At 35.5% G+C, this 25,621-nt stretch overlaps 1 protein-coding gene across 13 annotated transcripts in view; it reads right to left on the bottom strand.

Moving 5' to 3' along the window:
- PPFIA2 (PTPRF interacting protein alpha 2) overlaps nt 1-25,621 on the bottom strand; it is a 335,497-nt gene that overhangs the window by 40,363 nt on the left and 269,513 nt on the right. For 8 of the 13 annotated variants that reach the window (XM_040558390.1, XM_040558388.1, XM_040558404.1 and 5 more), the window contains 11 exons: nt 18,630-18,716; nt 18,124-18,207; nt 17,632-17,763; nt 16,607-16,669; nt 14,767-14,858; nt 10,177-10,312; nt 9,455-9,675; nt 6,670-6,907; nt 3,983-4,012; nt 2,962-3,092; nt 2,291-2,445 (listed from right to left, as the gene is read on the bottom strand). In XM_040558390.1, coding sequence (XP_040414324.1) covers nt 2,291-2,445; nt 2,962-3,092; nt 3,983-4,012; nt 6,670-6,907; nt 9,455-9,675; nt 10,177-10,312; nt 14,767-14,858; nt 16,607-16,669; nt 17,632-17,763; nt 18,124-18,207; nt 18,630-18,716 — 1,369 coding nt within the window. Of the gene's footprint in view, nt 1-2,290; nt 2,446-2,961; nt 3,093-3,982; nt 4,013-6,669; nt 6,908-9,454; nt 9,676-10,176; nt 10,313-14,766; nt 14,859-16,606; nt 16,670-17,631; nt 17,764-18,123; nt 18,208-18,629; nt 18,717-23,456; nt 23,905-25,621 lie in introns of those variants that run through there. The other 5 variants (XM_040558421.1, XM_040558430.1, XM_040558457.1 and 2 more) reach the window with 3 other exon arrangements.

Here is a 25,621-nt window from a genome sequence, read left to right as displayed (position 1 = left end):
ATTCAAAAATATAAGAAGTCTGTATCTATATCAAATCAGAATAAGTTTAATTTAAGAAAAGAGTCAAATCATATTCATTTATTGATTTTGAATTAAAGAATTAGGTAATGAAAAACATATAAATATACTAACTGCAATGCAATGATGATATGCCTTACTATTTAGGTTTCTGTGACATTATTTTACTATGAATAGAGCTATTAATAGAGCTATTAATCTGTGCAGCTATTAATAGAGCTGCACAGATATTGAACCTATCATGGAATTGATTCAACTACTACCACTATTTTAATTTTTGTTTATTGTCTTTAAACAGTTACTGAATGGATACTGCCACACAATATTTTTTGTCTTTTGTTATCTTAAAAATTAAGATGAGGAAAACTATTCTGTAATTCAGCTGCTCAACAATGTCTCTTAATTTCTTAAAATATTTTGTTCTTACTTTTTAGTTACTGTATTTTTTTTGTATATGCTTGTAAATCTAATTTGCTTAATTAAAACGTGCATTGTACTGAAATTTTTGCTATTGAGCTAAAGGATGGTTGTCACAAAAAAATTCATTTAATTGCAAATCTTCACTAATAGCTAATAGTGTAATTTCACGAACTGGTGTTGGGAATTACAAACAGGCTTTATCCAATTATGCATACGGCTTATTAATCATGTTGGCTATTATAAGAAATTAATCTATTGCCAGATTATATTGCTCCTGAGGCAATCTTTAAAGGTGTTATTTTATTTTTGTTCATATCGCAAGGAATTGCAGGGAAGACCAGCATATTTATTACATCTTTGTCCTCTGTGTTCCTGAGTTACTGTGAAATCACAGATTATTATACATAATCCATCAGTATTAATAAAATTGGTTTTATGGAATGTAGGTTTGAATTAATACCACAGACTAAAGTTATAAAATTCTCCATTAGTGCAGATGGCGACATGCAGGTGTATTTGAGAGATCCATTTAATGGGATCCTGAAATACATTAAACTATGAAGATGATTGAATAAATCAGTTTTATTCTTACTGTAGTGAGGAAAAGAAGGAATTTAAATCAAGATTAGAAATTATTATTATTTTTTAAAGAAAATATAAATAGGAAAAAGGTTGGGGTGTAAATGGAGAATGCTCAGTCCTTTGATTTTACTCTAATATTTTGATCCTAATATTGCATAATTTTATGTTGTAGGATTTTAGTAATGGGTTTGTTAGTTGTTTAAGTTGGGATTAGCATTCGTTAATATCATATGTCAATATGAATTTAGGTGGTATTGTTATTTTTATATTTCAATTTATTATTATTTCAGGCCTACGTATCACTTAAGCATTTACACTTACTGCAAACCTTTAAAAGTTTTTGTAGGTGTTATGTTGTCACCATGCCAGTAAAAATTTAGTGCCTCACAAAGCTGTACTCTGACGTCGTTGTGACTAGGAAAGAGGTATCATTTCTATTTTATTTTACTAAATTTATGCCTGTGTAGCATGCACCTGTATGCTAATCTTAATCTAGCTAAATCAGATAGCCTAGCAATAGAGACTGCAGCTAAAGATGTACCAGTCAGGGTACATAAACTATGAGCCTGTGCCTTAACTGTGACTTAACTTTCCATTGCTTTTGCTACCTAAATGAAGTTAAATACTTGTTAAATAAAGTTGAGGCATGACTGTTTTTTGCATTTGCTGTGGACATACCTCATGGAGCATCACAGAAGAAAAATTTTGCCAGGCATGAATTAGACAAAGATCTTGGCTAGGGAAAAAGGCAAAAGAAATAGGAGGAAAACAAAGTGTTGCCATAGGCAGCATAGCTAATTGCAAAAGTACAGTGAGGACAGCGGTGAAAGGCACTAGCAGACATCTATTGACACACTGCAGTGAGAAAGGCAACTACACCTGCAAGGATCTTCCATATCACATACTTATACCCCTTAGAGTGGAGTGTATGCTTAATTCTCTCTTATCTCCTCTTTATTTTGATTATTTGAGAAGACTCAGTTAGCATTTTTAACCTAATTCAAGAAAGTAGTGAAGCAGCAGGCGCAGTGAAGAGGGTAGCAGTTTGTGATTTGAGCTAGTAATTTGTGTCAGAAGTCTGCTTTCATTTGTGTTATAGTCATAGCAAACTCCTGACGTATAATTAATGATAACAATGGAGTCTAATGGGAAGGTTTTGCCAGAGTAAAGAGAACAAAAAGCAAATTAGAAAACTGAAAAGAAGCAAAAAATAGAAATGGAAAAATGACTGTGAAGTGGTGACCTTGACTTGGTACCACAAATTTCTTACTCAGCTGTCCAAGTCGAGCCTTCTCTTTTTTACCAAACAAGCGTCCTATTGAGGACTTGATTCCTTTCTTCTTGGGAGCTTTGTGCAGGGAGTCCTGACTGCTATTGACACTGCCAAGACCAATGCTTTCCGGCTCCAATGAAGCAGACAAACTACTATGAATGATAATAAAGAAATAGAACAGATAACAAATTATTATTATTATTATTTAATTTTATTTTCTTCTGAGCAGCTCTGCAAACAAATGAATTGGTTATAATTTAGTAATAATCTTCCCACAAATGAAACAATTAATCACATCTTGCTCCTTAAGTAATCTAGCAATATGCAGAGCAATACGAGACTGGAAATAAATATTTTTAATTTGCTAAGAACCATTGATGACAATTACAGGATATTCCTGCTATTTGTCTTTCTAGGATTTGCAGGATCACTACTTCTAGTAGTGATCAAAACTACACCTTAAAACAGAAATATACAGCATGTGTTTTAGCACTGACATATTATCAAGATCACATAAGAGACAAAGGTAAAGGTTTCTTTCATGGTACAGGAAGCAACTACCAAGAAGAAACGTGAAGAAATAAGGGCATTTTAGAGTAAACAACATGATCTGAAGAGACTAATATGTGGTAAAAGTGAAGTACTGATTCATGGTATGGACATCTTACCTTCTGGCATCATTGTGGTACGAAGAAGGAAGGGTATGTGTCATTCTAATAGCTCTGGGTGTTGGAGGAGGAGAAGTTTCACATTTGATTGTGGCTTTATCTTCACGCCCATCTTCTTCAACTACTGCAATCTGGGGGATAGATACTACATTGAGAGCCAAATGCCTTTTCATGAATTTTTCAACATACATTTCACAAATTTGTCAATTGAACTGAAGCATGTTTGGATTCAAGGGCAGGTTTTTTTTGAGCAAATTGTAAGGATTCTTATTGTTTAAAAAGACCACTGGGAAATAACAAAATTGCCTAAACATGGCAGCTTGAAATACATATTTGAAAGGACAGAGAGTACATTTGGAGACAAAATTAATTTCTTTTATCCCAAATGGGTTGATCCAGTAAAGGTCTAAACATGAAAATAACCTTATGCATGAGCAGGCCTCTTTCATTAAGCAGGATTATTCATGTAAACAAAATTCTCAGGGAAGTAAGGGAGAAGGTAAATACATAAACAAGACTACTCCCTCTGCAGTTTGTTAAGTGAATGGTCAAAGCACTTGAAAATAAGCATGAAAAAAGGAGTTTTGTCACAACAAATAATAATTTAATTTGAATACTGTCTCCTCTCATGTAAAGATAATTACCATATTCAGCTCCAAGTCTGCAAATACCTTTATATTGCTCCACAAGATTTCAAGCAATCTGACTTTGGTTCCGCCAGCATTAAAAATGGCCAAAATACATTTGAAGGTAATTCTTTTGTGCCCACACTTTGCTTTTAACTGTATCTCCTCTAAGTGTGTGCTGTAGAGGCTCCTGCAAAGTATCGCTAGTGGGCCTTGATTCTTGCAGTAGCAGTGACCCCTGCAAGCCTTTCGAGGTAGTCTTAAAATGACTACGTTCAGGTATTGGATGAAAAGTAGTGAAAGGGGTGCAGCACATGGGAAGGACCCGCTTATTTAAATGGCAGAGGAATATGGCAAAAGCACTCTCCCAAGCTTTTAAAAAGCCAGTATCATACCTTTCTCCGATGTTTCCTTAGATCGCTTGGCTTAAATTGGTAACAAAAGCAGCAACAACAAAAAAGAATGATTAATAAATCTTATTTGAGCATAACAATACAACACACTTTTTCTTCTGACATTCAGAATCATGAAATAGGTATTTCATTAATTTAAGACTACCCATACCATATACTTATTATAAATGTGGTGTCATAACATAAGATAACCCTTTACAAATACACTATCTGTGAAAGCAGTTATTTTTTCCAAAGTTACAATCCCATTTCTTTTAATAAATTTAGCAAAGAATAGGATACTCCAAATTTATGATAGCAGTTTTTAATTTTGGATTTTTCATATAAAACCTTACACTAACCCCATCCCCCCAAACATACATATATATATATATAAAACATATTTGCAGTTTCTTATAATATTACAAACTAATCAATGATTCACCGAGGATACACACAAAATATCAACAAATACCACATCAGAAAAGTGGTATTTCTCTCCAGTTACCCTGTCTTAATGAGCTTGGCACCTTTAGTCAATGAATACAAATTCATCTGTCTTCTGTACTGCAGCATTGTTTGGCGGTAGAAATCTGATAGAATGTGCTTTGTTCAACCCCTTTTCATTTTTATTTTTTGGTAGATGTTTCATTCATACAAACAGAGCTGAAGAAATTGCAGAATGTTTCGTTGCATAGACCTGAGATGTGGAAAATCCTGTGATACTGCTCCTCCAGCCAACCCCTATGGGAGCATTTGGTAACTTGGGCTCTAGAGACCAGACAATTACTTAACTCTTCCCCAGCTCAAGTATTCCCACTTGGAGGATGTCTGATAGTGTGCTGTGTCTGTCCCCAGCCAGGAAGGTAATGAGATACTCAAGATTCAACTCGTGCTAAAACAGTGCAGGGGCAGCGTCCTGAAATGATCAATGTATGTGCTTTGTATGGCGTTACTTTTATGGGTTATGATATGCCAAGAGTCTGGCTGCAATTCATACTGACATATCTGAGTTTTAGTCCAGCTACAGCTGGATGCCAGTGAGGCCATAGCAACATGAAATGTAGAGTCTATACTGCCATTTTGTATTTGAATCTGATGAACACACTGACTGTCTAAATCAAGGCAACTAGGCAGCACAGGTGCCAGCTGGGAGGTCAATTTAACCATTGCCATTAATCTGTAGCCAAATTATTTAGCTTAAATGGTGGATGGAGTCAAACTGCACATTGAGGAAGGTGCTGCTTTGGTTAAGTGGGTGGCACCATGGCAGCCTGTACATCCACCTTCTCAACAATGGTTTTCACCACCACCATCTTAATTTCTGCTCTTCAGCAGTGGGGACCAGGGGGAGAAAAAAGAAACAGTGCCTCGGTCTGTCACACCTGCCAGCCATGACCTCCTCTCACAATAAGAAGCTGCTGTCTTTAGTTCCCAAGAAGGCAGCAAATGGGTTCAGGTGAGTACAAGTAGCTGTCAGTTTCCAGAAAGAGGGCAGGGAAGGAATATTCAACTAGATGAAGATAGACAAAAATTCTACTCCCACCTGAGTAGGAGCCACATGGAGGTTGAATAGCTGGGCTTCACTCCCAGCTGTTCTTAGCTAGGGAACCTTTTCAGCTAGGAGAGTTAATTTCTGCTTTCTGACTGAGATCAAAGCTCATTTCCCCTCTGCTGAGAGGCCCCATGAGTGGACACTTGTCTCCACATGGAACCATTGCTGCTGCTTCCCAGGAGCGGACTGTAGAAGGACACTGATCATGTTCAGATTACCAGAGAAACAGCAAGAAATAAATGGGGTTACACGTATCCTATTCTCCTCACTGTATATCAGACATCATAATAATGGGCTGCTTTGATTTTATTCTTTCTTAGTGCTTAAGTAGATGAATTCACTCAGGCTCTAAATTTCAGTTTGTAGCCCACACTGAACACCACACTCTGTGTCTGCTTTCTTATCAATATTAGAGTTGAACATCAGAATATGTTGACACATGCTACATTGACTTACATGACTATATGCAGTTCCTTTTCGTCTAGAACCAAAATCATTATTATTATTATTTTTTGCAAATCCCCTTTCAAATCAAAATAGACATATCTCAGAATATGTGCGTAAAGGTACAGTAATGTTAGAATTTCTTTGCAGAATAATTTGGTGTCTAGGTATTGCAAACTATTGGTAATGTTGAAATATACCAGTTAAATGAATTATTGGAAAAAAAAGAAGCACCTATTTCGTGTGCTTGACATACTGTCATGAAGAATACATACAAACTGGTGCAAGTATAATGAGGTTTTAATGTCTGCTACACATTTCCTGGAGGTTTAAACTTGCCAATAGCCCCACTGTGTGATAGATACTTCACTTCAGAGCTTTTCATTAGAAAGCATTTTCCACATATATATTAATTACAGTATTTCTAATGATCAGTTCTGTTTCTTATTATTTCCACTGCCTTTGTGCTGAATGCCCTTGATCCTCAGATCAAGATGTCCCTGGTGAATCACGTAATGCTCAGAAAACACAATAACAAAAAAAAAATCACAGATGTCCATATTCTAAGGAATTTACTGTCTGTTTGTATGACAGAGAGGTGAATATAGAATTAGAGAGATGAGCCATCCATACAATGAAAATATGATGCTAGAAATATCACACCTAAAATGGGCATCACAGAGGTTCTTACCAGTGTCATTACCCCCATTCTATCCATCTCCCTGGCTGGACTGCGAGGTGTGAGTTTAGGAGTTGAGTGTCCACTGGGAGGAGATGAGCTTGCAAGTGATGATGCCGTCACTGAGCCAGTAATGGATGTACCTTGGTGGACTCTGGCTAGGTTTAAGCCTTCCAGACTCACGCTGGCCACTCTATTCTCTATCTCTTCAGCACGCAGTTCTGTTGACTCTTTTTCTTCTTGGATTAACCTTATGAAATAAAAGAACACGGTTCAACTTAGGCCAGAATTAGTACTCTAAAAGCATTCTCTGATTCTGAAAGCAAATTTTTCTTCCTTGGTACTTCCATTGTCTCACATATGCACAGAGACTCACATTGGCATACAATATATACGTACAACAGAGGTTATATATGCCCACTACTGACTGTGTTTTTAATTTCTCATTATAATTTCTTCCTTCATTTCTGAATACCCCAAAACTAAACTTAAAAAATACTTCCTTTCAAATGAGATCCAAAAGAAAAAAAAAAATCAAACATGAATTTCATAGATCAACCCCAAAATATTGAAAAGCATGTTTTTAATCACCAGAATTACAAAATCCTTTTTCTTAATTCCTCTGTCCTCAAAAACAATTGGAAGAATCTGCCCAACAACAAGACTTGATGTATGACATGTCAGAAAGATTAGTTTCTTTGTAAATGAGAAAGTGCAGGAGAGGGGGAGTTAACAATCTGATTTACCATAGAAAACTAATTCCACTCTTAAAGTTGGTTTCGTCTGATTTTCTGTTGCTAAAGCATAAACACAAATTTAAAGTCAAATGAAATTGGGCCTTTGAGAAGGGAATTGCTAGGATAATCCACATTAAAAAAACAAACAAACAAAACAAAAAAGAGAACATGCAAAACAATTTGTGTTTCATCCCTACAAACTGATGAAAAAATGAAAGTTTCTAAAGTATTAATTTTTTAAGTGATTTTTGTTATAATAGCTCTTATTGGCGACAAATACTAGTTTCTTAGACGTACAAAGCTTCAACAGGATCTTTCCACTGGATTCTTTAGTTTTGCTTAGATGTTCTTTGCTCATAAACCCACATTAGAAGGAATCTATTTTTGCAAATAGGAGGGAAAAGGATGAGAGATCTAAGTAAAATTACAAAAATACGAAGCCTGGAGATACCGAATCTGTGAATCAGGCTTGCTTTTTTAGTGACGGTAATAAAAGCCTATATACCAGTATAAGCTTATCAGTAGGGGAAACAAACTTCTCTCACACGACCTCCAGCAAAAAAGGCTATATAAGACTTCTCCCTTTTTCTTCCTTTCATGACATAAAACTGTACCTACCATCTAAGTCAAGATCCTCTGTTTAATAAAACAATGATCTGACTCAAGATGGCACAAATAATATCTATGTTACCTTCATGTGCAATTCTTTGTCAAAATATTTTATAGTATTATATAATTAGAATCACAGAATGGTTTGGGCTGGAAGAGACCTCAAAGATGTCTAGTTCCAACCCTCCTGCCATAGGCAGGGACACCACACAATAGACCAGGTTGCTAATTACCTGTTAAATTTTTAAAATGTTAATACTTTTAAAACTTATATATTTGTTGAATCTACAGCTTCCTGAATTGGTCACAGTGCTGACTTTGTAATAATAGAAACTATGGATAAAGTCCTCTTCTACACATGCTCTAAATACACTGTTTTAATGAGACTTAGTCTCCCAACAACAAAATTTCTCTCTACATTTCTTTCTTGATAGGTGTAATAAAGGATGGGGTAAAATCCCATCTAAATGAAGAAATTCTGGGAGTAGTGAAAACTGAAAGCTGTAGATCTATAACAAAAGGTCTCCCCTGGAATGCAAAAGTTATTCAAATTCCATAAATTTCAATAGAGTTCTGTCTTTAAAGATACCTTGCTCAAAGAAAGTTTGAGATCTGGCAGAAGGTAATCTGATTTTGATTATACTTCTAAGCATACTTTTTCTGTCTATAAAATTACCAGAAAATGACTAATACGTTTAGTAACTTCATCATCTCCTTCTACAGAAACGAGAGGATGTTTTTGACATACCAACTTTTTAAAAGTTATCTTACATGAAAAACATGTAAGAATGTTTTCAGCTTAAAACATGGTTTTGTTTATAAAAACTACTTTATTAAAATATGTTATTGGATTTTCTATCAGTCCATTACCTTTGCACAGAATTTAGCGAGACACATTCATTTCACTGCCTATTTCCAAGCATTAGAAGTCAACCTTGGAGCATGAAAAAAATAAATCACATTCTGTGGTTCCATAGAAAATCAAAACCATGTCTTGGAAACATGGCTTCTATTAGATGTAGCATAGGAATAATCACCAGAAGAAACCATGAACAGCACTGAAGTATTTCAGATAAGAGGTCATTAGTGAGCAGGTAGAATTATGCAGAATAGGGAAAAAAAAAAAAAAAAAACATGAAAAGAGGACTATGGAGGGAGATTTGTCAAATATGCCAAGTGTTATTATTATATTTCTTTTCAATTGCCAAGCAGTTCTTTATATGAAACATTTTTTGAAAGTAAACATTTATTTTTTTCTGCGGTTGGGAATTGAAGAAAACGATGTTACTTTCACTCAATAAATACTCTCATATGAAAAGCAGACACATTATTAATCCTTTAAATGTACAAGTGGTCCCCTAGTCATTATGAATGGTATCTGAACTCATGCACTGAAGAGACCTTAAAGCTGTAAACAAGAACACCACCACAGCTGGTTCAAGGTTACATACCTGATTTCTTTATTGATTGCATCTAGCTGTTCCTGAAGCATCATGGCCAGAGTCTGGGCATCAGAATGGCCACTTGGTGACAGGAGGTCCATGGAGCTGAAAAGTGTTTCTCTATCATCATCATCAATGTCAGACATTTCAGTGTCACTTTCAAATGGATGGCTGCTCAAAACGCCAATCTGCTGTGTCCTATTCCACTCATGATCTCCAAGTGATTTTACCTAACCAGGAATTAGAATATATATGGTTTATTCCATGGAAAACAACTGCAAAGCTGAACTATAAAATGGGAAAGGAAAGCAACTAACATTTAAGAATACTTATTCAATGATTAATTCTCCGTTAATACTTGTGGTATTAACTTGCAGCAAGAAGGCATTTGGCATTGCAGGGGATGTAAAGTATTTTCACACAATTTCTAATGCTGTGTAAAGTTAATTCTTAGGAAAATTTATGAAGATGTTGAGAAAAGACAGATAATCAAGCATGTTTGAACTCTGATGTCTGAATTTCAATATTTTCTGCCTTCATTTTAGTACAATACTCATATCCGAGTATATATACATATTAAAAAAACAAAACAAAACAAAAAAACGCCAAAAAACTTGGTGTATACATGTAAGTATTCATTTACTTATTCTGGAAATACACAAACCAAAAGCTTATTAGCCTGAAAAACATGCTCTTACTAGGAAATATATGAAAAGAAATTGGGGATTAACCTTTGGTTCATCTCTGCGTACTCCCATCCGTCCCCTCCTAGGTCGCCTTATCACTTTAGTTGACCGATAGTCAGACTGGCTATCAACCAGTGAGCCCACAGAATACCTCAACTCTGTTGATGAGTCAAGGTGAGGCCTGAAAAAAGAGTCAAAGAAATAGACTGGGTGACTAAATACAGTAGTAATAGTAGTAGTAGTAATAACAAAAAACAACAATCCAATGACCACTTGAGGAACACAGATTTTTTAATAAACAAATTATGTGAGTTATATTACTATGTGGATTATATTATTATTGTCTGACAAATTTGGTGGCCTAAAAAATTTCATGGCCTTCTACAATGGGATTACAGCATTGATGGATAAGTGAAGAGCAACTGACATCAACTACCTGGACTTGTGCAAAGCCTTTGATACTGTTCTGCATGACATCCTTGTCTCTAAATTGGAGAGACATGGATTTGACGGATGGACCACTCCGTGGGTAAGGAATTGGCTGGATGGTCACTCTCAAAGAGCTGTGGTCAACAGCTCAATATCCAAGTGGAAACCAGTGACAAGTAGCGTTCTTCAGGGGTTGGTACTGGGACCAGTGCTGGTTAACATCTTTGTTGGTGACGTGGACAATGGGATTGAGTTCACCCTCAGCAAGTTTACTGACAACATCAAACTGTGTGGTGTGGCCAACATGCTGGAAGGGAGGGATGCAGAGGGTCCTGGAAAGGCTTGAGAAGTGGGTCCATGCAAACCTCATGAAGTTCAATAAGGCAAAGTGCAAGGTCCTGCATCTGGGTTGGGATAATCCCAAGCACAGATAGAGGTTGGGTGGAGAATGGATTGAGAGCAGCCTTGAGGAGAATGACCCGGGGGTGCTGGTGAATGAAAAACTCAACTTGAGTCAGCAACATGCACTTGCAGCCCAGAAAGCCAACCGTATCTCGGGCTTCATCAAAAAGAGTGTGGTCAAAGGAGGTGACTGTCCCCCTCTAGCCTGCTCTTGTGAGATCCCCATCTGCAGTACTGCATTCAGTTCTGGGGTCCCCAATGTAAGAAGGACCTGTTAGAGTGGGCCCAGAAGAGGTCACAAAGATGATCAAAGGGCTGGAGCAGCTCTCCTGTGAAGAAAGGCTGAGAGAGTTGGGGTTATTCAGTCTGGAGAAGAGAAGGCTCCAGGGAGACCTCATAGCTGCCTTCCAGTACCTAAAGGGGGCCTAAGGAAAGCTGGGGAGGGACTCTTTGTCAGGAAGTGTAGTGACAAGGGGTAGTGGTTTTAAACTAAAAGAGGCTATATTCAGATTAGATATAAGGAAGAAATTCTTCACTATGAGGGTGGTGAGGCTCTGGAATAGGTTGCCCAGAGAAGTTGTGGATGCCCCATCCATGGAAGTGTTCAAGGACAGGTTGGATGGGGCTTTGAGCAACCTGGTCTAGTGGAAAGTGTCCCTGCCCATGGCAGGAATTAGATGATCTTTAACGTCCCTTCCAACCTAAACCAATCTATGATTCTATGTATCAGAGAATAAATGACAAAAACATATCACAAAAATCAAAACAAAAACGTGAGAAGTTGAAATCATATTATAAGAACATTATAAGATATTACTAGAAAACTAAGGTAGAAAACAACAACTTGCAGTAGGAACTTGCAGTCCAAAACTTCAACATGAAAAACAAGCAGAGATCAGGACAAGACAATTAGCAGAACTGGCTGCTAAATATACTGTGCTGTATATTTTTCTTCTACTTCCCTGAATAAAAATGCTTGAGGTCACTGTAAGAATGATACATGTTCAAGAGTGAGGTTATCTATAACACATTCTTACAGTTCAGCATTATAAAAATATTAGTGAACTGCCCTGTGATACATAGCATAGTTTATGAATGATTCATGTTTATTTGATAATACTTTTGAGAAATTTAACTGCTATGAGGGATGCAACCTAAGAACAAGTACCTAGACATTTTCCATAAAAATATATTCAAGACATGACTATGGTTTTGAAAACAGCAGCTCTCTCCCCAACAAGAAGAATGGCCCATACTTCAGAAATATTCTGGAATAATGATGGTTGACCCCAAATTTTTCCTGTAGTCCTGTTAAGTCTTGGGATGTTGTGGTGAGGCATATACTCGATGACGTCAGCATATCTTTTCTTGGCTGCAGACAGTGGTCACTGGCCTTTCTGTCCTTGATAAAATAGCAGCAGTAAAAATTCCCTACTTGGTGCTATTAGAAACAACGTGACTCTGGGCTGCATAGAAGATGCGGAAGAGCCAAGGATGTGTACACCATTTAAGCATTCAACCACAGCAGTGGAGACCTGTCAAATTTCTAGCTCTTAACACATAACCAATCTCCACATAAAAATATATGAATAGTATAATTATAGTAGAAAAATGAAGTGTAACAAATACTATACTAAATCAACCACTTTTGTTTATAGTGACTCCTTAAATAAGCTTGCCATTTCACTATAAGAGCATAAAATGAGAGTTTCATGTTCTACTTAGTTTTTTTTTTTTTTAAACTTGGGAAAATACTTACAATTAGCTACAGACAACTTACAAGGTTCACAGCAATGTTAATAATCAGTTTTGGGAAACAAAATAGGAATAAGTTTTGTTCTTAAAACAATTTTCTCACTTGGGAAAAATGTTGAAGAAAATGATGGCTTTAATCTTGAACATAAGAAAAGCTAAATGAAGGAAATCATTCAGAAAAGCACATATATCTCTGCTGAAAAGTGCAGACTGTTTCCCTGGGCTCTAGTTATGTATCTGTTTCTAAAAAGAGAGATTTACTTTTCCTTAAGAACAACTTATTTTGAATTAAAAAATATTGGCACTTTGAAGACTGTAGCATTGGTCTCAAATTTCAAACACCATTTTAATTAAAAAAATAATCCAATATTACAACGGTGGTATCTATTAATTGATAAATGGGAAATGTGAAGATTGGTATTATAAGTACTGGTATTATAAGTACTTTGACAAAGCCAAAATAATAATGGATGGATTTCAAGGGCTAACACCGTCTGTTTGTTTTTTATAAATACTGCAAGAAAACAAATGAATAAAATATCTGGCACTGGAATTCCTGAAACGTGAGCACGTGTCACAGAAATCAAACCAGAGATGTTAAAATTTCATGGACAGTGAATGTGTTTTAGAAATTAGGTTTTGGGTAGAGCACGCACCACAGTTCCTACTGTTGTCATAAATGTTCTTTCTGTGCAGCCATCAGTCTACCTTCCCTTAGGCTTCCCATCATGGGGCTTCCATAATATCGGGGGTGGAGGGGGAGGAGGAAATTACCTTTTTAAGAATTCCTTACAACTTGCTTTTGTTGTTATACTAATAAGAAATCTTGATAACAATTGGGCTTGGGCTACAAATGTCTTAAACTCTTTATCTACATTGCCAGGCAATAATTTTTTGATTCATTTTGTTTTAAATCTATCTGTATGTCTCTCCCCTCTGATATTGTAAACCTATTAGGGCCATGACTCTTTTCTAAGTCTGTACAATATTTGCCGTAATAGAACTTTGCTTTGATAACATACTTAGTATGTATATAAGTATATAAATACTTAGTACTTGTGCAGCAAGTTGGTAGATAATAAGAAACAACCCAGGTTCGTCTCTGGCAGCAGATATTTATCTGCTGCCCAGCTTAATTATTATTCTTCTGAAAGAACAAACTCCTGCAAATATAGAACTAAATATGGACTGAGAAGAATAAGTATTTAATGCTGAAACTTCCCTGTTCCAGACAGGGGGAAGTCTATTAGAAATGAAATAGTACTCCAGCTGTGTGGAGCCAGGAGCTGGACTTGATGATCCTTGTGGTCCTTTCCAACTCAGGATATTCTATGATTTTATGAAAAATATTATTCCAAATGATAACACAAAGTTGAGGTTTAGGGTTGATACATTTGAGGTTTAGTTGATACATTTAGGCAAGAAGGGCTGCCTTTCTAGAATAATAAATTCATTTCAGCTGTTAGTACAGTTTCTACAGTACATATCTCACTATTGTTCCCATATTGCTTTTCCACCACAAAGAGACAATGTTCAGTGCCCTGTCAGAACACTCTTACTGTCAGAACACTCTGAATATTGCCTTAATCTTTAGTTCAAGTTTTGTGATCTTTTCCTATACATTAGGCAAAGCTGTGCTACTTCTTGCTAATAATAATAATAATAAAATGTTAGGTGTAATTGATAGAATAAATATATATGGCCTTAAATATACTGAGCAGCTTTAGTATTAACAATGATGGTTACAACTTTGTTATTACAGAATACTGAGAGAAAATGGGTATTTGGCTATGCTTTTAAAAACATCCCATAATTTCAAAGACTTTCCTTAATCACAGTAATATTTCAGTGTATTCTCATTGCTATAAAGCCCCAGTTACCTACAAAAAAAGTGAAAAGCGACAGTAATAATCATTCCACAGATCTTATATTTTTAAAGAAATACATAATTATATGTGGTCTGAATGCATTCTTGTTGTAAAGGCTTGACACTTATGCTTATGTTCTCTTTCAATTCAAAGGGAGGAAACTTTTGTTGTTAAATATTACCTTGACAATGTGGGTTCAATTAAAGAACCAGCCCTCAATTTCATTTGATCCAGTTCGGATCTCAGTTTCTCAATTTCTTCTGCAAGTCTTTCCTGGAAATCAGAAAAGTAAGATATACTTGTGATCCAAAGTACTTTTAACCCAAAGTACTTTTAACTTTCTGAGATATTAACCTTACAAAGCTAAACAAGTAAGATAAATTACACTGAATGTAACACTGAGTATAATAAGAAATAGCACTGAACTCATTCAAGTCTCTTTATTGCTAATATGACATATGCATCAAGAGGAGATTGTACAGGTCTCCCTACCATTTTTCCATTAGCTAGAAGTGATGACAGGACAGGTTCATACTGTCCTACTAAGCTGTCTTTATGTCAACCCACGAGCTTTACTTTTTTCCCCAGTTCTCTCCCCTGTCCCACTGTGGGGGAGTGAGTGAATGGCTGTGTGGTGCTTAGCTGCATGCCAGGTTAAAAGAAAACAAGAGAAAAAAAAGGTATTCATAATTCAAGTTTAGATTCTGTGGTAGAAACTTTTGTTTCATTTGACAGAGCTTTAGAAATGTCTTTTTTGTCATGTAACTTGATGGTGAAGCATGATCCTGATTTTGCTACAGTTGAATCACATTTGAGCCATCTGTAATAAGACAGGAAATACGTGGCAATAGTGAAGAACGTAAGGGCAATGTTGTGAATGTCATGATAACACCTACAAGTCTTATTTTGCAGAAGTCTTTTGCATTTCCTTCCCCTCTCCTGCAGAAAGTTTTTCATCAAAATCACTCTTATAATTCACAAAGACAAAACAAATGGCAGTGGAAAGACTACATCAATGCAGGCAAGTAGAGCAGTTGCTGGGGCATAATTACAAATGAGCAATCCAAATGGCAGTGAACAAACTACACCATGCTATAGCACCATTATTGTACAGTAGTAGCCATACTAGAGGAGTTACTGTAGCTTAGATTCCATTAAAATAAGTCCCAAATTTCTTGCTTAGATTCACAAAAAAGTCTGCAGCAGCCAAGAACCCAACCAATTTCACAAGATCCTTTTTGGGACTTTAATTTGAATATTTCTCTGCCCTTCTACAAAGTTATCTGAATGTAGATGAAAATGACAAATGATTTGAATAGATATTTCTTTTGATATTTTTCTCAAAGTAGTTTTTTTTAGATACTGAATTTTGTATTTATTTTAGTATTAAATGAAGCTATGCTTTAAAAATTCTTTTAAGTAGATTTAATATGCTATAAAAACACTCTTGTGAATGTGAAGACATACTGTATTTGTGTATCCTACTGCCTTCAAGGCAAGTATTACTTCAAAACAAAATCTTAACATTTGGAATTGGAATAATATTTATAATTAATTTGACTGGTTCACTAAACAGTATTAGGTGTTAATTTGCAATGAACTAAGAAAGCCCATTTTCAGTTATATTTAGCATAATGCCAATGCATCTGTTAAGAAGAATTACATCAAAACAAGAAATTACATTCTTAACTATGAAAGTGTTACCAGTTATACAATTCCTGTTAAACAAGGCTTTTTTTTCCTTTCAGAATTAAAACTGGTAGAACAAAAATTACAGAGCCAGTAAAATCAGTATGAATTTTAGTGTTGACTTCCCGAGGCTAGGATTTCAGCTATAAACTTAGCTCAGAAGACTTGTTAGGGACCTTCATTGGCTAGTAAAGACATCTTGGTGATTAAAGGAATTATCCTTAATACCAGGAAAATTTAACATGATATTTGTATAAGTAAATATACCGTAGGTCAAAAGAAAAAAAATTAAATTTTGATAAAAATGGATAAAATCACATTATTTATAGTACCTTGTCATGTAAAGATTCTTCCAGATTTTTCCGGAAACTTTCAGATTCCTGAATCAAAACATTCTATAAACAAAATGAATAAAGACAAAAGAGAAGAAAAATCGGAGAAATGTTAAATATCAGATATTGCCATATACATGTAACCTCTATACACAAGATAGCAAATTTAAGTAAGAAATGAGCTTCACTGGACTGTAAAATTAAAATCATTTACAGCTTCAATTTGAGTATATATTAAATTTAAGACACCTTAAATTACCCAAACATGTATGAACATGTTTTTTCAAGAACAGCAAAAAGGTTGTCGTTTTCTTGAACTGAGCAACTGTCACATGCTTACACAGCTATTTTGCCCACTTTTTCTTTTGGCAGGCCTATTTCTTGCTTTGTTATGACATTTTGTTTCCATGATATAAACCAGAAGTATATCGTGTGAAAGACTCTGAAGTGAAGATACTGAAAGGTTCCCTTGGATCAAACTAAAGGTGAATCAGTAGAAGAGGGAGGGATTAAGGAGACTAAATAAAAAGATCTCACAATTTAAATTTTACAGGCTAGTTAGGTCTCACAGAGAGCTAGCACATCACAAAATATCTGTAAATAACATTCCCTCTTTCTTCTGTGGTGACAGCATGTTATTCTTTACAGAGGAAGTGAGGTAAAATCAGTAAGCTAAAATTCAGGAATGACAGCACATCTGAGACCTGGCCACTCCTCGGTTGTGATCTCCTTTCTTTCACTGCCTTGTAATGCATTGTGGCCCGTCATTTACCAGCTCTTCATCAGGCTCCCTGTTGACAAAACAGGGACTCATAATACCCAGAATGTCCAGTTTAGAGTAGTCATGGAAAGACTCTTGAGCTCATACACAAACTAGGAGTTGAATGTATAAATTAGACTTTATTTGCAGTCGTATTTATTGTATACAAAATTAGTATGATACCTCCATCCGGATAAAAGTAGAATATGTTTCGTACAGGAGAATCTTTACTGAGCTGAGCTTTATTCTGCCGTTTGTACAGTACCTTTTCTTCAAGTGCTGCCATTCTCTCTTTTAAGTGTAGCTGCAGACGCTCATTGGATTCTGTCAAAAGTCTGTCTACAGTATCCGATAATCTTTTGTTATGCTCCTCATTCATTTTTTCTCTTTGCCTTGCCTTTAACATCGAATAGAAAAGACAGATTTGTAGGGTCCAAAATTAACCAGCACAGTCTTGTATCATTAAAAAGTAAAGATTTTATGGTAGCTGAACACATTTAAAGAAATTCCACATGAAATTGATTACAGTTATTAACTAATGCACATTAATTTTTGTTTCAACAGAATACTTTGAAAGCTGTGAGTGGGTGTAAACTAGTTTATTAAGGCAGTGGAATAAAATGGGAAGATGCTACCATCACCGCTATAAATAAAACATTTACCAGTAGATCGATTTGTATGCTGGAGTGCATAAGTAGTAATGTATTGACAAATTAAAAGAGGAAAAGCACACAGAAGTTGTCTGCAATACACGTACCCTTTGAAGTTCCTGATTCTTCTCTTCAAGCTGAGCTTCTAAGTGTCTCATACGTTCTTCAATGTTTCCATGTCTTTCTTCTGCCTGTAAAAAATAGAAAGACTCATTCTGTAATTTAAATGTCTTTGTATGTCTTTATCTCAGTAAAGTTTAAACAAAACATAAAGCAAGCTACTACTAACTGCAAACTTAGTTTTCAGAAAAGAAACTATTTAAACAGGCAGCTGAACAGCATTGCTTGAAATGTGTCAGCTACAAATGCCTGTTACATCCAAGCATCAGCAAAACATTGGAGTTATTTATGAGCAATGAAATCAGCCAAATGTAACATGCAGACTGTGCATGGTTTGAACACAAACCTGCCATCGTAAAATTGTAAGCTCCTGAAGCACTGAACTGCACGATGGTTGATTATCAATAAAAAAAATAATAAAATAAGTTAAAAAAATGAAAACAAATCAAATGGATTCTATTTAGCAATAGAAAGTAAAGTCCAGTAGGACTACCTTCCTACGTATGGAGATCATTTCTTGTAGTTTAGCTTCCATAATATATTGATAATCATCAGATGAGGTAGAAGAGGTTGGATCAGACTAACAAGTCAAGGAAAAGGAGAGGGACAAAATTGAAAAATCAGAACTAAAGACACTGACACTGAACAGAACACAGCACAGAATGCTTAAAAGAAAAGTGTGACTGAAAATTTAATAGTTTTAACTGACAGATTTTTAGGTGGAATAAACTACACTGATACTTGGTGAATATGATGCAATTGATATGGAGAAACTGAAAAATAATGGAGTGCTAAAAAGCTATCAATCTATACATGAAAGTCCAAGGTTAGTGATGGCTGGCTGATGACATATTACTATAGAGTGAATTCAAAGCAATACTGTCTAATCTAATGTTTTTTGGAATTATGGCAAACCAAACACCAGAATAGGACTCTGAGAGGCCAATGTCAGAAAGTCCTTTATAATTCTTCTATCATTTTCTAGGAATGAAAACAATGCATAAATACTAATTAATGGATTGGTTAATTACAGAACTGTGCAATGTTATGTGGTACATTCCCTATTTTCTAGGAAACAGAAAGAACGTCAGAAGAGAAAAAGCCAAGACTCAGTATTCCGTTTTAGAATACGCTATGTAAGCCCTTCTATCCAAATAAACGATATGGTTTTCATCCCTTTGAAAGGATCCACCCTGGTGGATCCCTTTGCAAGATCAAGGTCATCAGATAAAAGAAGAACCTATAAATAAAAATTCATTAATAGGAATGAAAAGTCATTACTGAATATAGAAATGGTAATCCATCCAAAGATTCATTACTACTTCTGACAGAGTCGACCTTAATTAGGCCAACAGAACATGTTGCAGAACATGAATATTCATGTTATTGTCATATCAAACAAGCCTGTGTTATCATTCAAAATGAGAAAAGAAAAGAAAGAAATGCTATACTAGATTTGTTGCTATGGAAATAGGAATACGCACAAGGCGTATAGACAGTGCTACTGATGAAATTGAATTGTGAGCTTGTGACCGTCAAATGCTGAGTATTTCACTCTCTCAAGTTTACCCTCTCAGAAACAGATTCTGAACTCCATCTTTAGATAAGCAAACTTTAATATGAGCAATAAATAATTCTACAACTATATGTTTTAGTGAGACTATTTTTTCAGAGACTTCAGTCTACTTATGATTTGTCAGAATAATTAGGAATAGATACCAACGTAATTCCAGCTGTACATTGTAACTTGAAATTATACATAACTTAAACTTAGTAGTATTATCAGGACCAAAAGATCAGATAGAAAATGATGATCTTGAGTTATACAAACTGCAGTTTTTGATACAAAGACATTCTTTTAAAAAATCCTGCTTTTTATAAATACAATAATAAATCATAACTTTGAAGATCACTAACATTCCTTTGAAATTGCACATATTCACAAAACTCAGATACTTGCAAAATTTAAGTGGAAGTCAGTATACTTTGTAACTAAGCTCATTTATTAAGTGCCATTATTGTTTCTGATCATGAAGCAGGCCTACTGTTTATCTGGACTTGCTCATTATCTGAAACTACTCTGCCAATTTGTTATGACTTGGACCTGTGACAATCCCTTTATGATTTTCTTCATCTTATCTTTGAGTTTAAAATATTAGTTTGTTTCAGCACAGAAGTACTAATGTGCTACTTCCTTTCCCAAACTGGATAAACAGGAAGATAGGACTAAAAATCTTCAGTCCCTGAGGATACAAAAAAAACAGGTCATGTTATCCCTTCCATGAAGCGACCAAACTTCATCTCCACAGGAGACAGACTTTTCCCCTTTTTGAGTCCTGACTGCACTACTGGTTCAATGCCTTCCCTTACGGAAGATTTAAGGCCAGGAGAAGATTTGAAATCAAAGCTCTGAGTTGATGATGGAGAAGGCATAAGGAATTCTACTTCTTTTGAAACTACTTTCATTGAGGAAGATATAGAATGCATTTGAGGGTATTAGCCTACAAAATTAAACAACCTAGAAGACTCATTAGCTGACTGAAAACTTTAAACATGTTACCTAATCTTGACTGCTTTTATATATTTAATTTCAGGTTTATGCAAAATATGAAGATAATCGAATTAAAACCTCTAGGTTCAAATTAGATTTAAGACTCCTGATATGTGGGGCTATCTGTCATAAACAGTCCTTTAGAAGCCAGTCTAGATAGATATGTTATTCACATTTTTCAAATTAAAAAAAAAAGATTTTGAGTCTAAACAATGCCATAGCTTATTTCTTAGGTGTAAATTGTCTTCTCAATATATAAGACAATTGTGGTATTAGCCCTAACTATTACTTGGAAAAGGATAAGTACAATTATTTCCAGAACTACAATATCTGAATGTACGATTCTTATAGTACATACAAAATGTTCTTGAAAGAAAAACACGTTCTCTTAAGATTCTTGTATCTATCTAATTCTGCTTATTTCATCACTTCCTGGTGCATTAACAATTCAGTAAGATATACCTTTTATTCAGTAACATATACCTTTTTTCATGATACTTACAGTTACTTTACTTCATATTAAAATTCCCACTGGAATAAGAGCTTTTGAAGACTTAAAAGTTTACTTTAAAAATATTGACTGGTTCTAGGTATGAGGCAGAGGCTCAGACACTTGCGTTAGTCATGTTCCTATAGCAAGAACCAAGACAGAAGAGACAACTGTGGTCTCCAAATTTCTTAAACGGAAGCTGCATGTCTTCTGACTTGCCTTGCTAAAGGTAAATTAAGTTTAAAACTTTCTAAAATGTACTTATCTGGTTACTTGCTTAGCAAATCTCACCCTACATTCTCCCCCCCCCCCCTTTTTTTTTTTTGTTTTTAAGTATGACATAAATGCCTTTTTTCTAGTACTTTGTATGGGAGGTATATATGATGTGGTATTCAGCAATTAGCATTTAAAGCATTTACCCAGCACATTTAGTTATAAATAGGTTTCTGAAATTGTGTATCTTTGGATTAAAAATATATGGACAAGAACTAACAATGTCTGAGCCCTATGAAATACCAGCATGAGTCTTAATGCTCACTTTGCACTTTATATGCTATGACATAGCAAAGAAATAGCCAGTATAAGCCAGTAATAGACAGGAAAATTTTGCTTTGAGGGAATACCGAAGCAGCTTGTATTATTGCTCTCTAACCCTGTTAAAACTCTGCTGATGCTCCTGCTGCTAATGCGCCCACAAAAAAAATGTTGCTTTCACATCATCTGTTACTGTTGGCACTGCACATTTTCTAGGTCTTTGCACTGTAGTTGAAAAAAATCCAATTTCAATCATACTGATGCAGAAAACACCTGTATAATACAGGTGCTATAATTTTTTCTTCCTCATGCTGAGCTGCAGGAACAAATCTCAACTTTTCTAGTGGTACAAGCCAATTTCCACAGTTTTGAGACCTTGATGTTTGAACACCTGTTGTCTCCATATTTTCTACTGGCTTCTTATGGCACATATTCCTTTGTCTCTCTCTTGAATTAGTGAGTTATTCAATGATGAAATAATGTATTACTGAAGTGAGCTATGCTATTATGCAATTGGTGGTGAAAACAGGTGATCGTGGTGACTGAGCCACAACAGCTCAAAAAGTTATCAACTACTGATTATATGCTCACTTTTAGCCCATTACAAATAATGACATAAAATGTGTTGGCTTAAGTCACCCCTTTTCCTGATACCCAATCTTTTGGTTATTAGATATCCACACATTCTTGCCCCTCCTTTGCCTCCTCACTACATTCTACACCTGGTATGTTTAGTAAGGAACTCCTTCCTTATAGCTCTGTCAAGATTGCTTCTTTCACTTCTTCCTCTTACCAAAAAGGACAAAATCTTCTGTGGAAGCAGAGACACAAGAAGAGGGGTGGTTTGAGAAGACAGTGAGTTGTTGTAAATGTGGAGTAGTTTCTTGGGCTTCCCTCCCAATTCAAGATTTTCTCTACTTCCAAAAGATCAGTCAACTTCCTTCTCCAGCCAATATATCATCTTATCTTTCTCCCTTTTTCTCAGTTTTTTTTTTTTTTATTAACCATATCCACTGCTTGCAGGAGACCTTCTCTGTCCACTTTTCATCCTTACCTCTACAGCCCTTCTCATTTCAATTTATTACAGCTCTTTCCCTACTTAATACAAACCAGATCCCTGCATCATCACAAAACAAGCATCATGACCCACTTGCCTCCAACTTTCATGTCATTTTTCTTCACCTTTAAAATAAACTGAATGTGTTACTATGCTAAATATGTTTTACTATGATTATGATACTATGTTACATAATAGTTGTATACTATGATACAACTGGCGCTTCAATTTCCTCTCCTCCATCTCAGTGCTTCCCTAATGCAGCTATGAAGTACTACAGATATTTCTGGTAACCCACACACAGGAAGGATGGAGTTAAATACTGACTGCTGTTTTGTGATCAGAGAAGTGACATGGTACCTCTGCAGCACAAGCGCCCAAGGGGAAAGTGACTGCTGGTGGAAGTGACCAAATGGAAGTAGGTGGATGCTGATTGTCTCTACTACACCCCTCCTTAAATACATGCAAGCAGAAACCATGTTTGACAAACTAACCATCTGAAGATGCTGGATGCTCCAATGTCTGTCCCTTCTAAGGAAAATAAACATCTTCCAGGATAAAGAAAGGATTAGTTAATAATCGAGGGTGGTTGTTTCTACTACCAACTGCCTCTTCTCCAGGTCAGGCAATCAGATCAATACTGTGGGAGTGAGTACAAGGTGGTTCAATGAGTCATGGCAGTTTCTACCTCGGGATTCATGCCGAGAGCTGCGCTACTTCTCATGACCAGACAGAATGCCAGTGCGACGGCCAGGCAGGACAGCACAGTACATGGGATCATGCTGTTCCAGGTTAGTTTGCCACAGGCTGACTAACCCTCCAGTTGCTCACCCAACGGGCAGAACACAGTGAAAACAAAGCCAAAGAAAGGTTTGAATAATTTAGGTAAATTTATGAGTACTTATCTGAGTTCACTGTACAGTCCAAACTTTTGGAAGTTCACTCCTTATGAACTAGTTTGGGCATGGAAAAGTAGCAAAAGACATTCACTAGCCCATATTAAAAAAAACCAAAAACAAACAAAAAAAACACTCATGTTTTAAAACTGACACAATAGAAGGATCTCATTCCACATCCTTCTTTTGCTGAATCCCAACCCAGGTTTATTATGAGGAAAAGGATAATAAATTGAATACAGAATTGTAACATGCATATTTTAAGCTTGAGAAAAAAATATCACACCCAAATCCAGAATGTGTTTGTTCTGTTTTATGTCCATATGTAAATAACCGGCCTTATATTTTTAACCACAGTGAAGCAGTCAAGGTTTCCAGTTATCCCGTAGCATTTTCCTTTAATAAACATGTAAAATATATTAGGCTTAACTCACCTCTTTCACATGATTGTAACCCCATTAATCTCAGTGAAGCCACTTTCATTGAGGTAGTACAAAAGAAAGGAGAATCAGATTTTTTTTTTTCCCCCCCAGTGTAAATAAGCTAGTTGATTCAGGGGACTCCTCTACTTAGTATACATTGATATTGCAGTGACCATAGCTCAGGTAGACAGACTTAAGGTAGTCTGAAGCCAGTTAATTTGAGCACTACTAACAATGTTTATTCTGGAACAAACCTCAACACAGACAAAATTACCTAGCATTATTCATCCCCTCAGGTAGGTTTTGCAACTTTCTTTGAGTAGCTAGGTCATAACAGTATCCCAGTTAGCCAATATAAAACTACTTAATTAAGGTGCAGTGGCAGGTTCCAAGCTGCATTTATGTGATTCATGAAAATTACTGGACCTCAAGCTTCAAAGCTGCCAAACCAGCACTTTAGTAAGCTCTACAGTAGGCAAAGATGTCATACACAACATATAAACTATAGACTTATATGGCCTGTTGGACAAATTCTGACATCCTTCTTCATGGCATGTATCCCAAAAAGATATAATTTTTATTTTTTTATTTTATTTTAATTTTTTTGGGTGTAATCAGAGAGAGATGGAATGAACTTGCATTATAGCTGAATAGACTCATTAGAGTTTCTCTCTTGGCAAAAACTTTGGTAACGTACATCAATGTGCAATGGGGTGGAGCATCATCTCTGTTCACAGTTCTTTAACTGCATCCCATGAAATAATGCAAGAAGACAAACAGGGATGTATACTGCAGCTTTATGGTCACGATAACAACTGGAAGTCCCTGACTATTCTGCATGACAAATGGAATTTCTTCTTACAATATTTGTCATTAATATACGTTCAAGTATATGTTCAAGGAAAAATGCAGTTGAAAGAAAAGACATGCTTGAGACTGCAAAATACTTACTGGTGCCTAATTGCTGGAGAAATTATTCAGGAAAAATCATCTTAAAATAAAAAAAACAATATTTTTAAACTACTAATGGCATTAGAATATCTGAATATTTGTTGAACCAGAAACAACTGAAAAAAAATGTTAAGTTGCCAAGGGATTGCTCTTTTGTGCACCTGAGTTTTTGTTAAAATGCAGTCATATTTGTTTAGTACTTCACAAGGCTCTCTTTTTGCTGTTTCTTCTTTTTTTTTCCCCCACCATTTTCGGTCTGCCTTTCAGATTCCCACCCATTCACATAAACCTAAAGTGGACAGCACAAAATCTTGATTACTGAATAATGATCTTGCCTTCATAAAATTTTAAAAAAAAAAGAAAAAAGAAAAAAAAGCTTTTCTATGCTTCTATGTTTTAACTAAATTACTTATAATCGAGTTTATTAATGAGGTGCTCAGCTCTTAAGGCTTTACTATAAATGAAATTTGAAAAAGAAATCCATTACATATAAAAATGACTAGGCATATAAATAGATAGAAACATTCCTTGGCAATAGAGAAAGGACAGCTTAGATAAATCAGAATGATATGTAATAGTCTCTT

This window comes from Cygnus olor, chromosome 1 (assembly GCF_009769625.2).
Source record: "Cygnus olor isolate bCygOlo1 chromosome 1, bCygOlo1.pri.v2, whole genome shotgun sequence".
Taxonomy (NCBI): Eukaryota; Metazoa; Chordata; class Aves; order Anseriformes; family Anatidae; genus Cygnus; species Cygnus olor.
The sequence above is the reverse complement of the archived record's forward strand: the minus strand, read 5'-3'. Positions and strand labels throughout refer to the sequence as shown.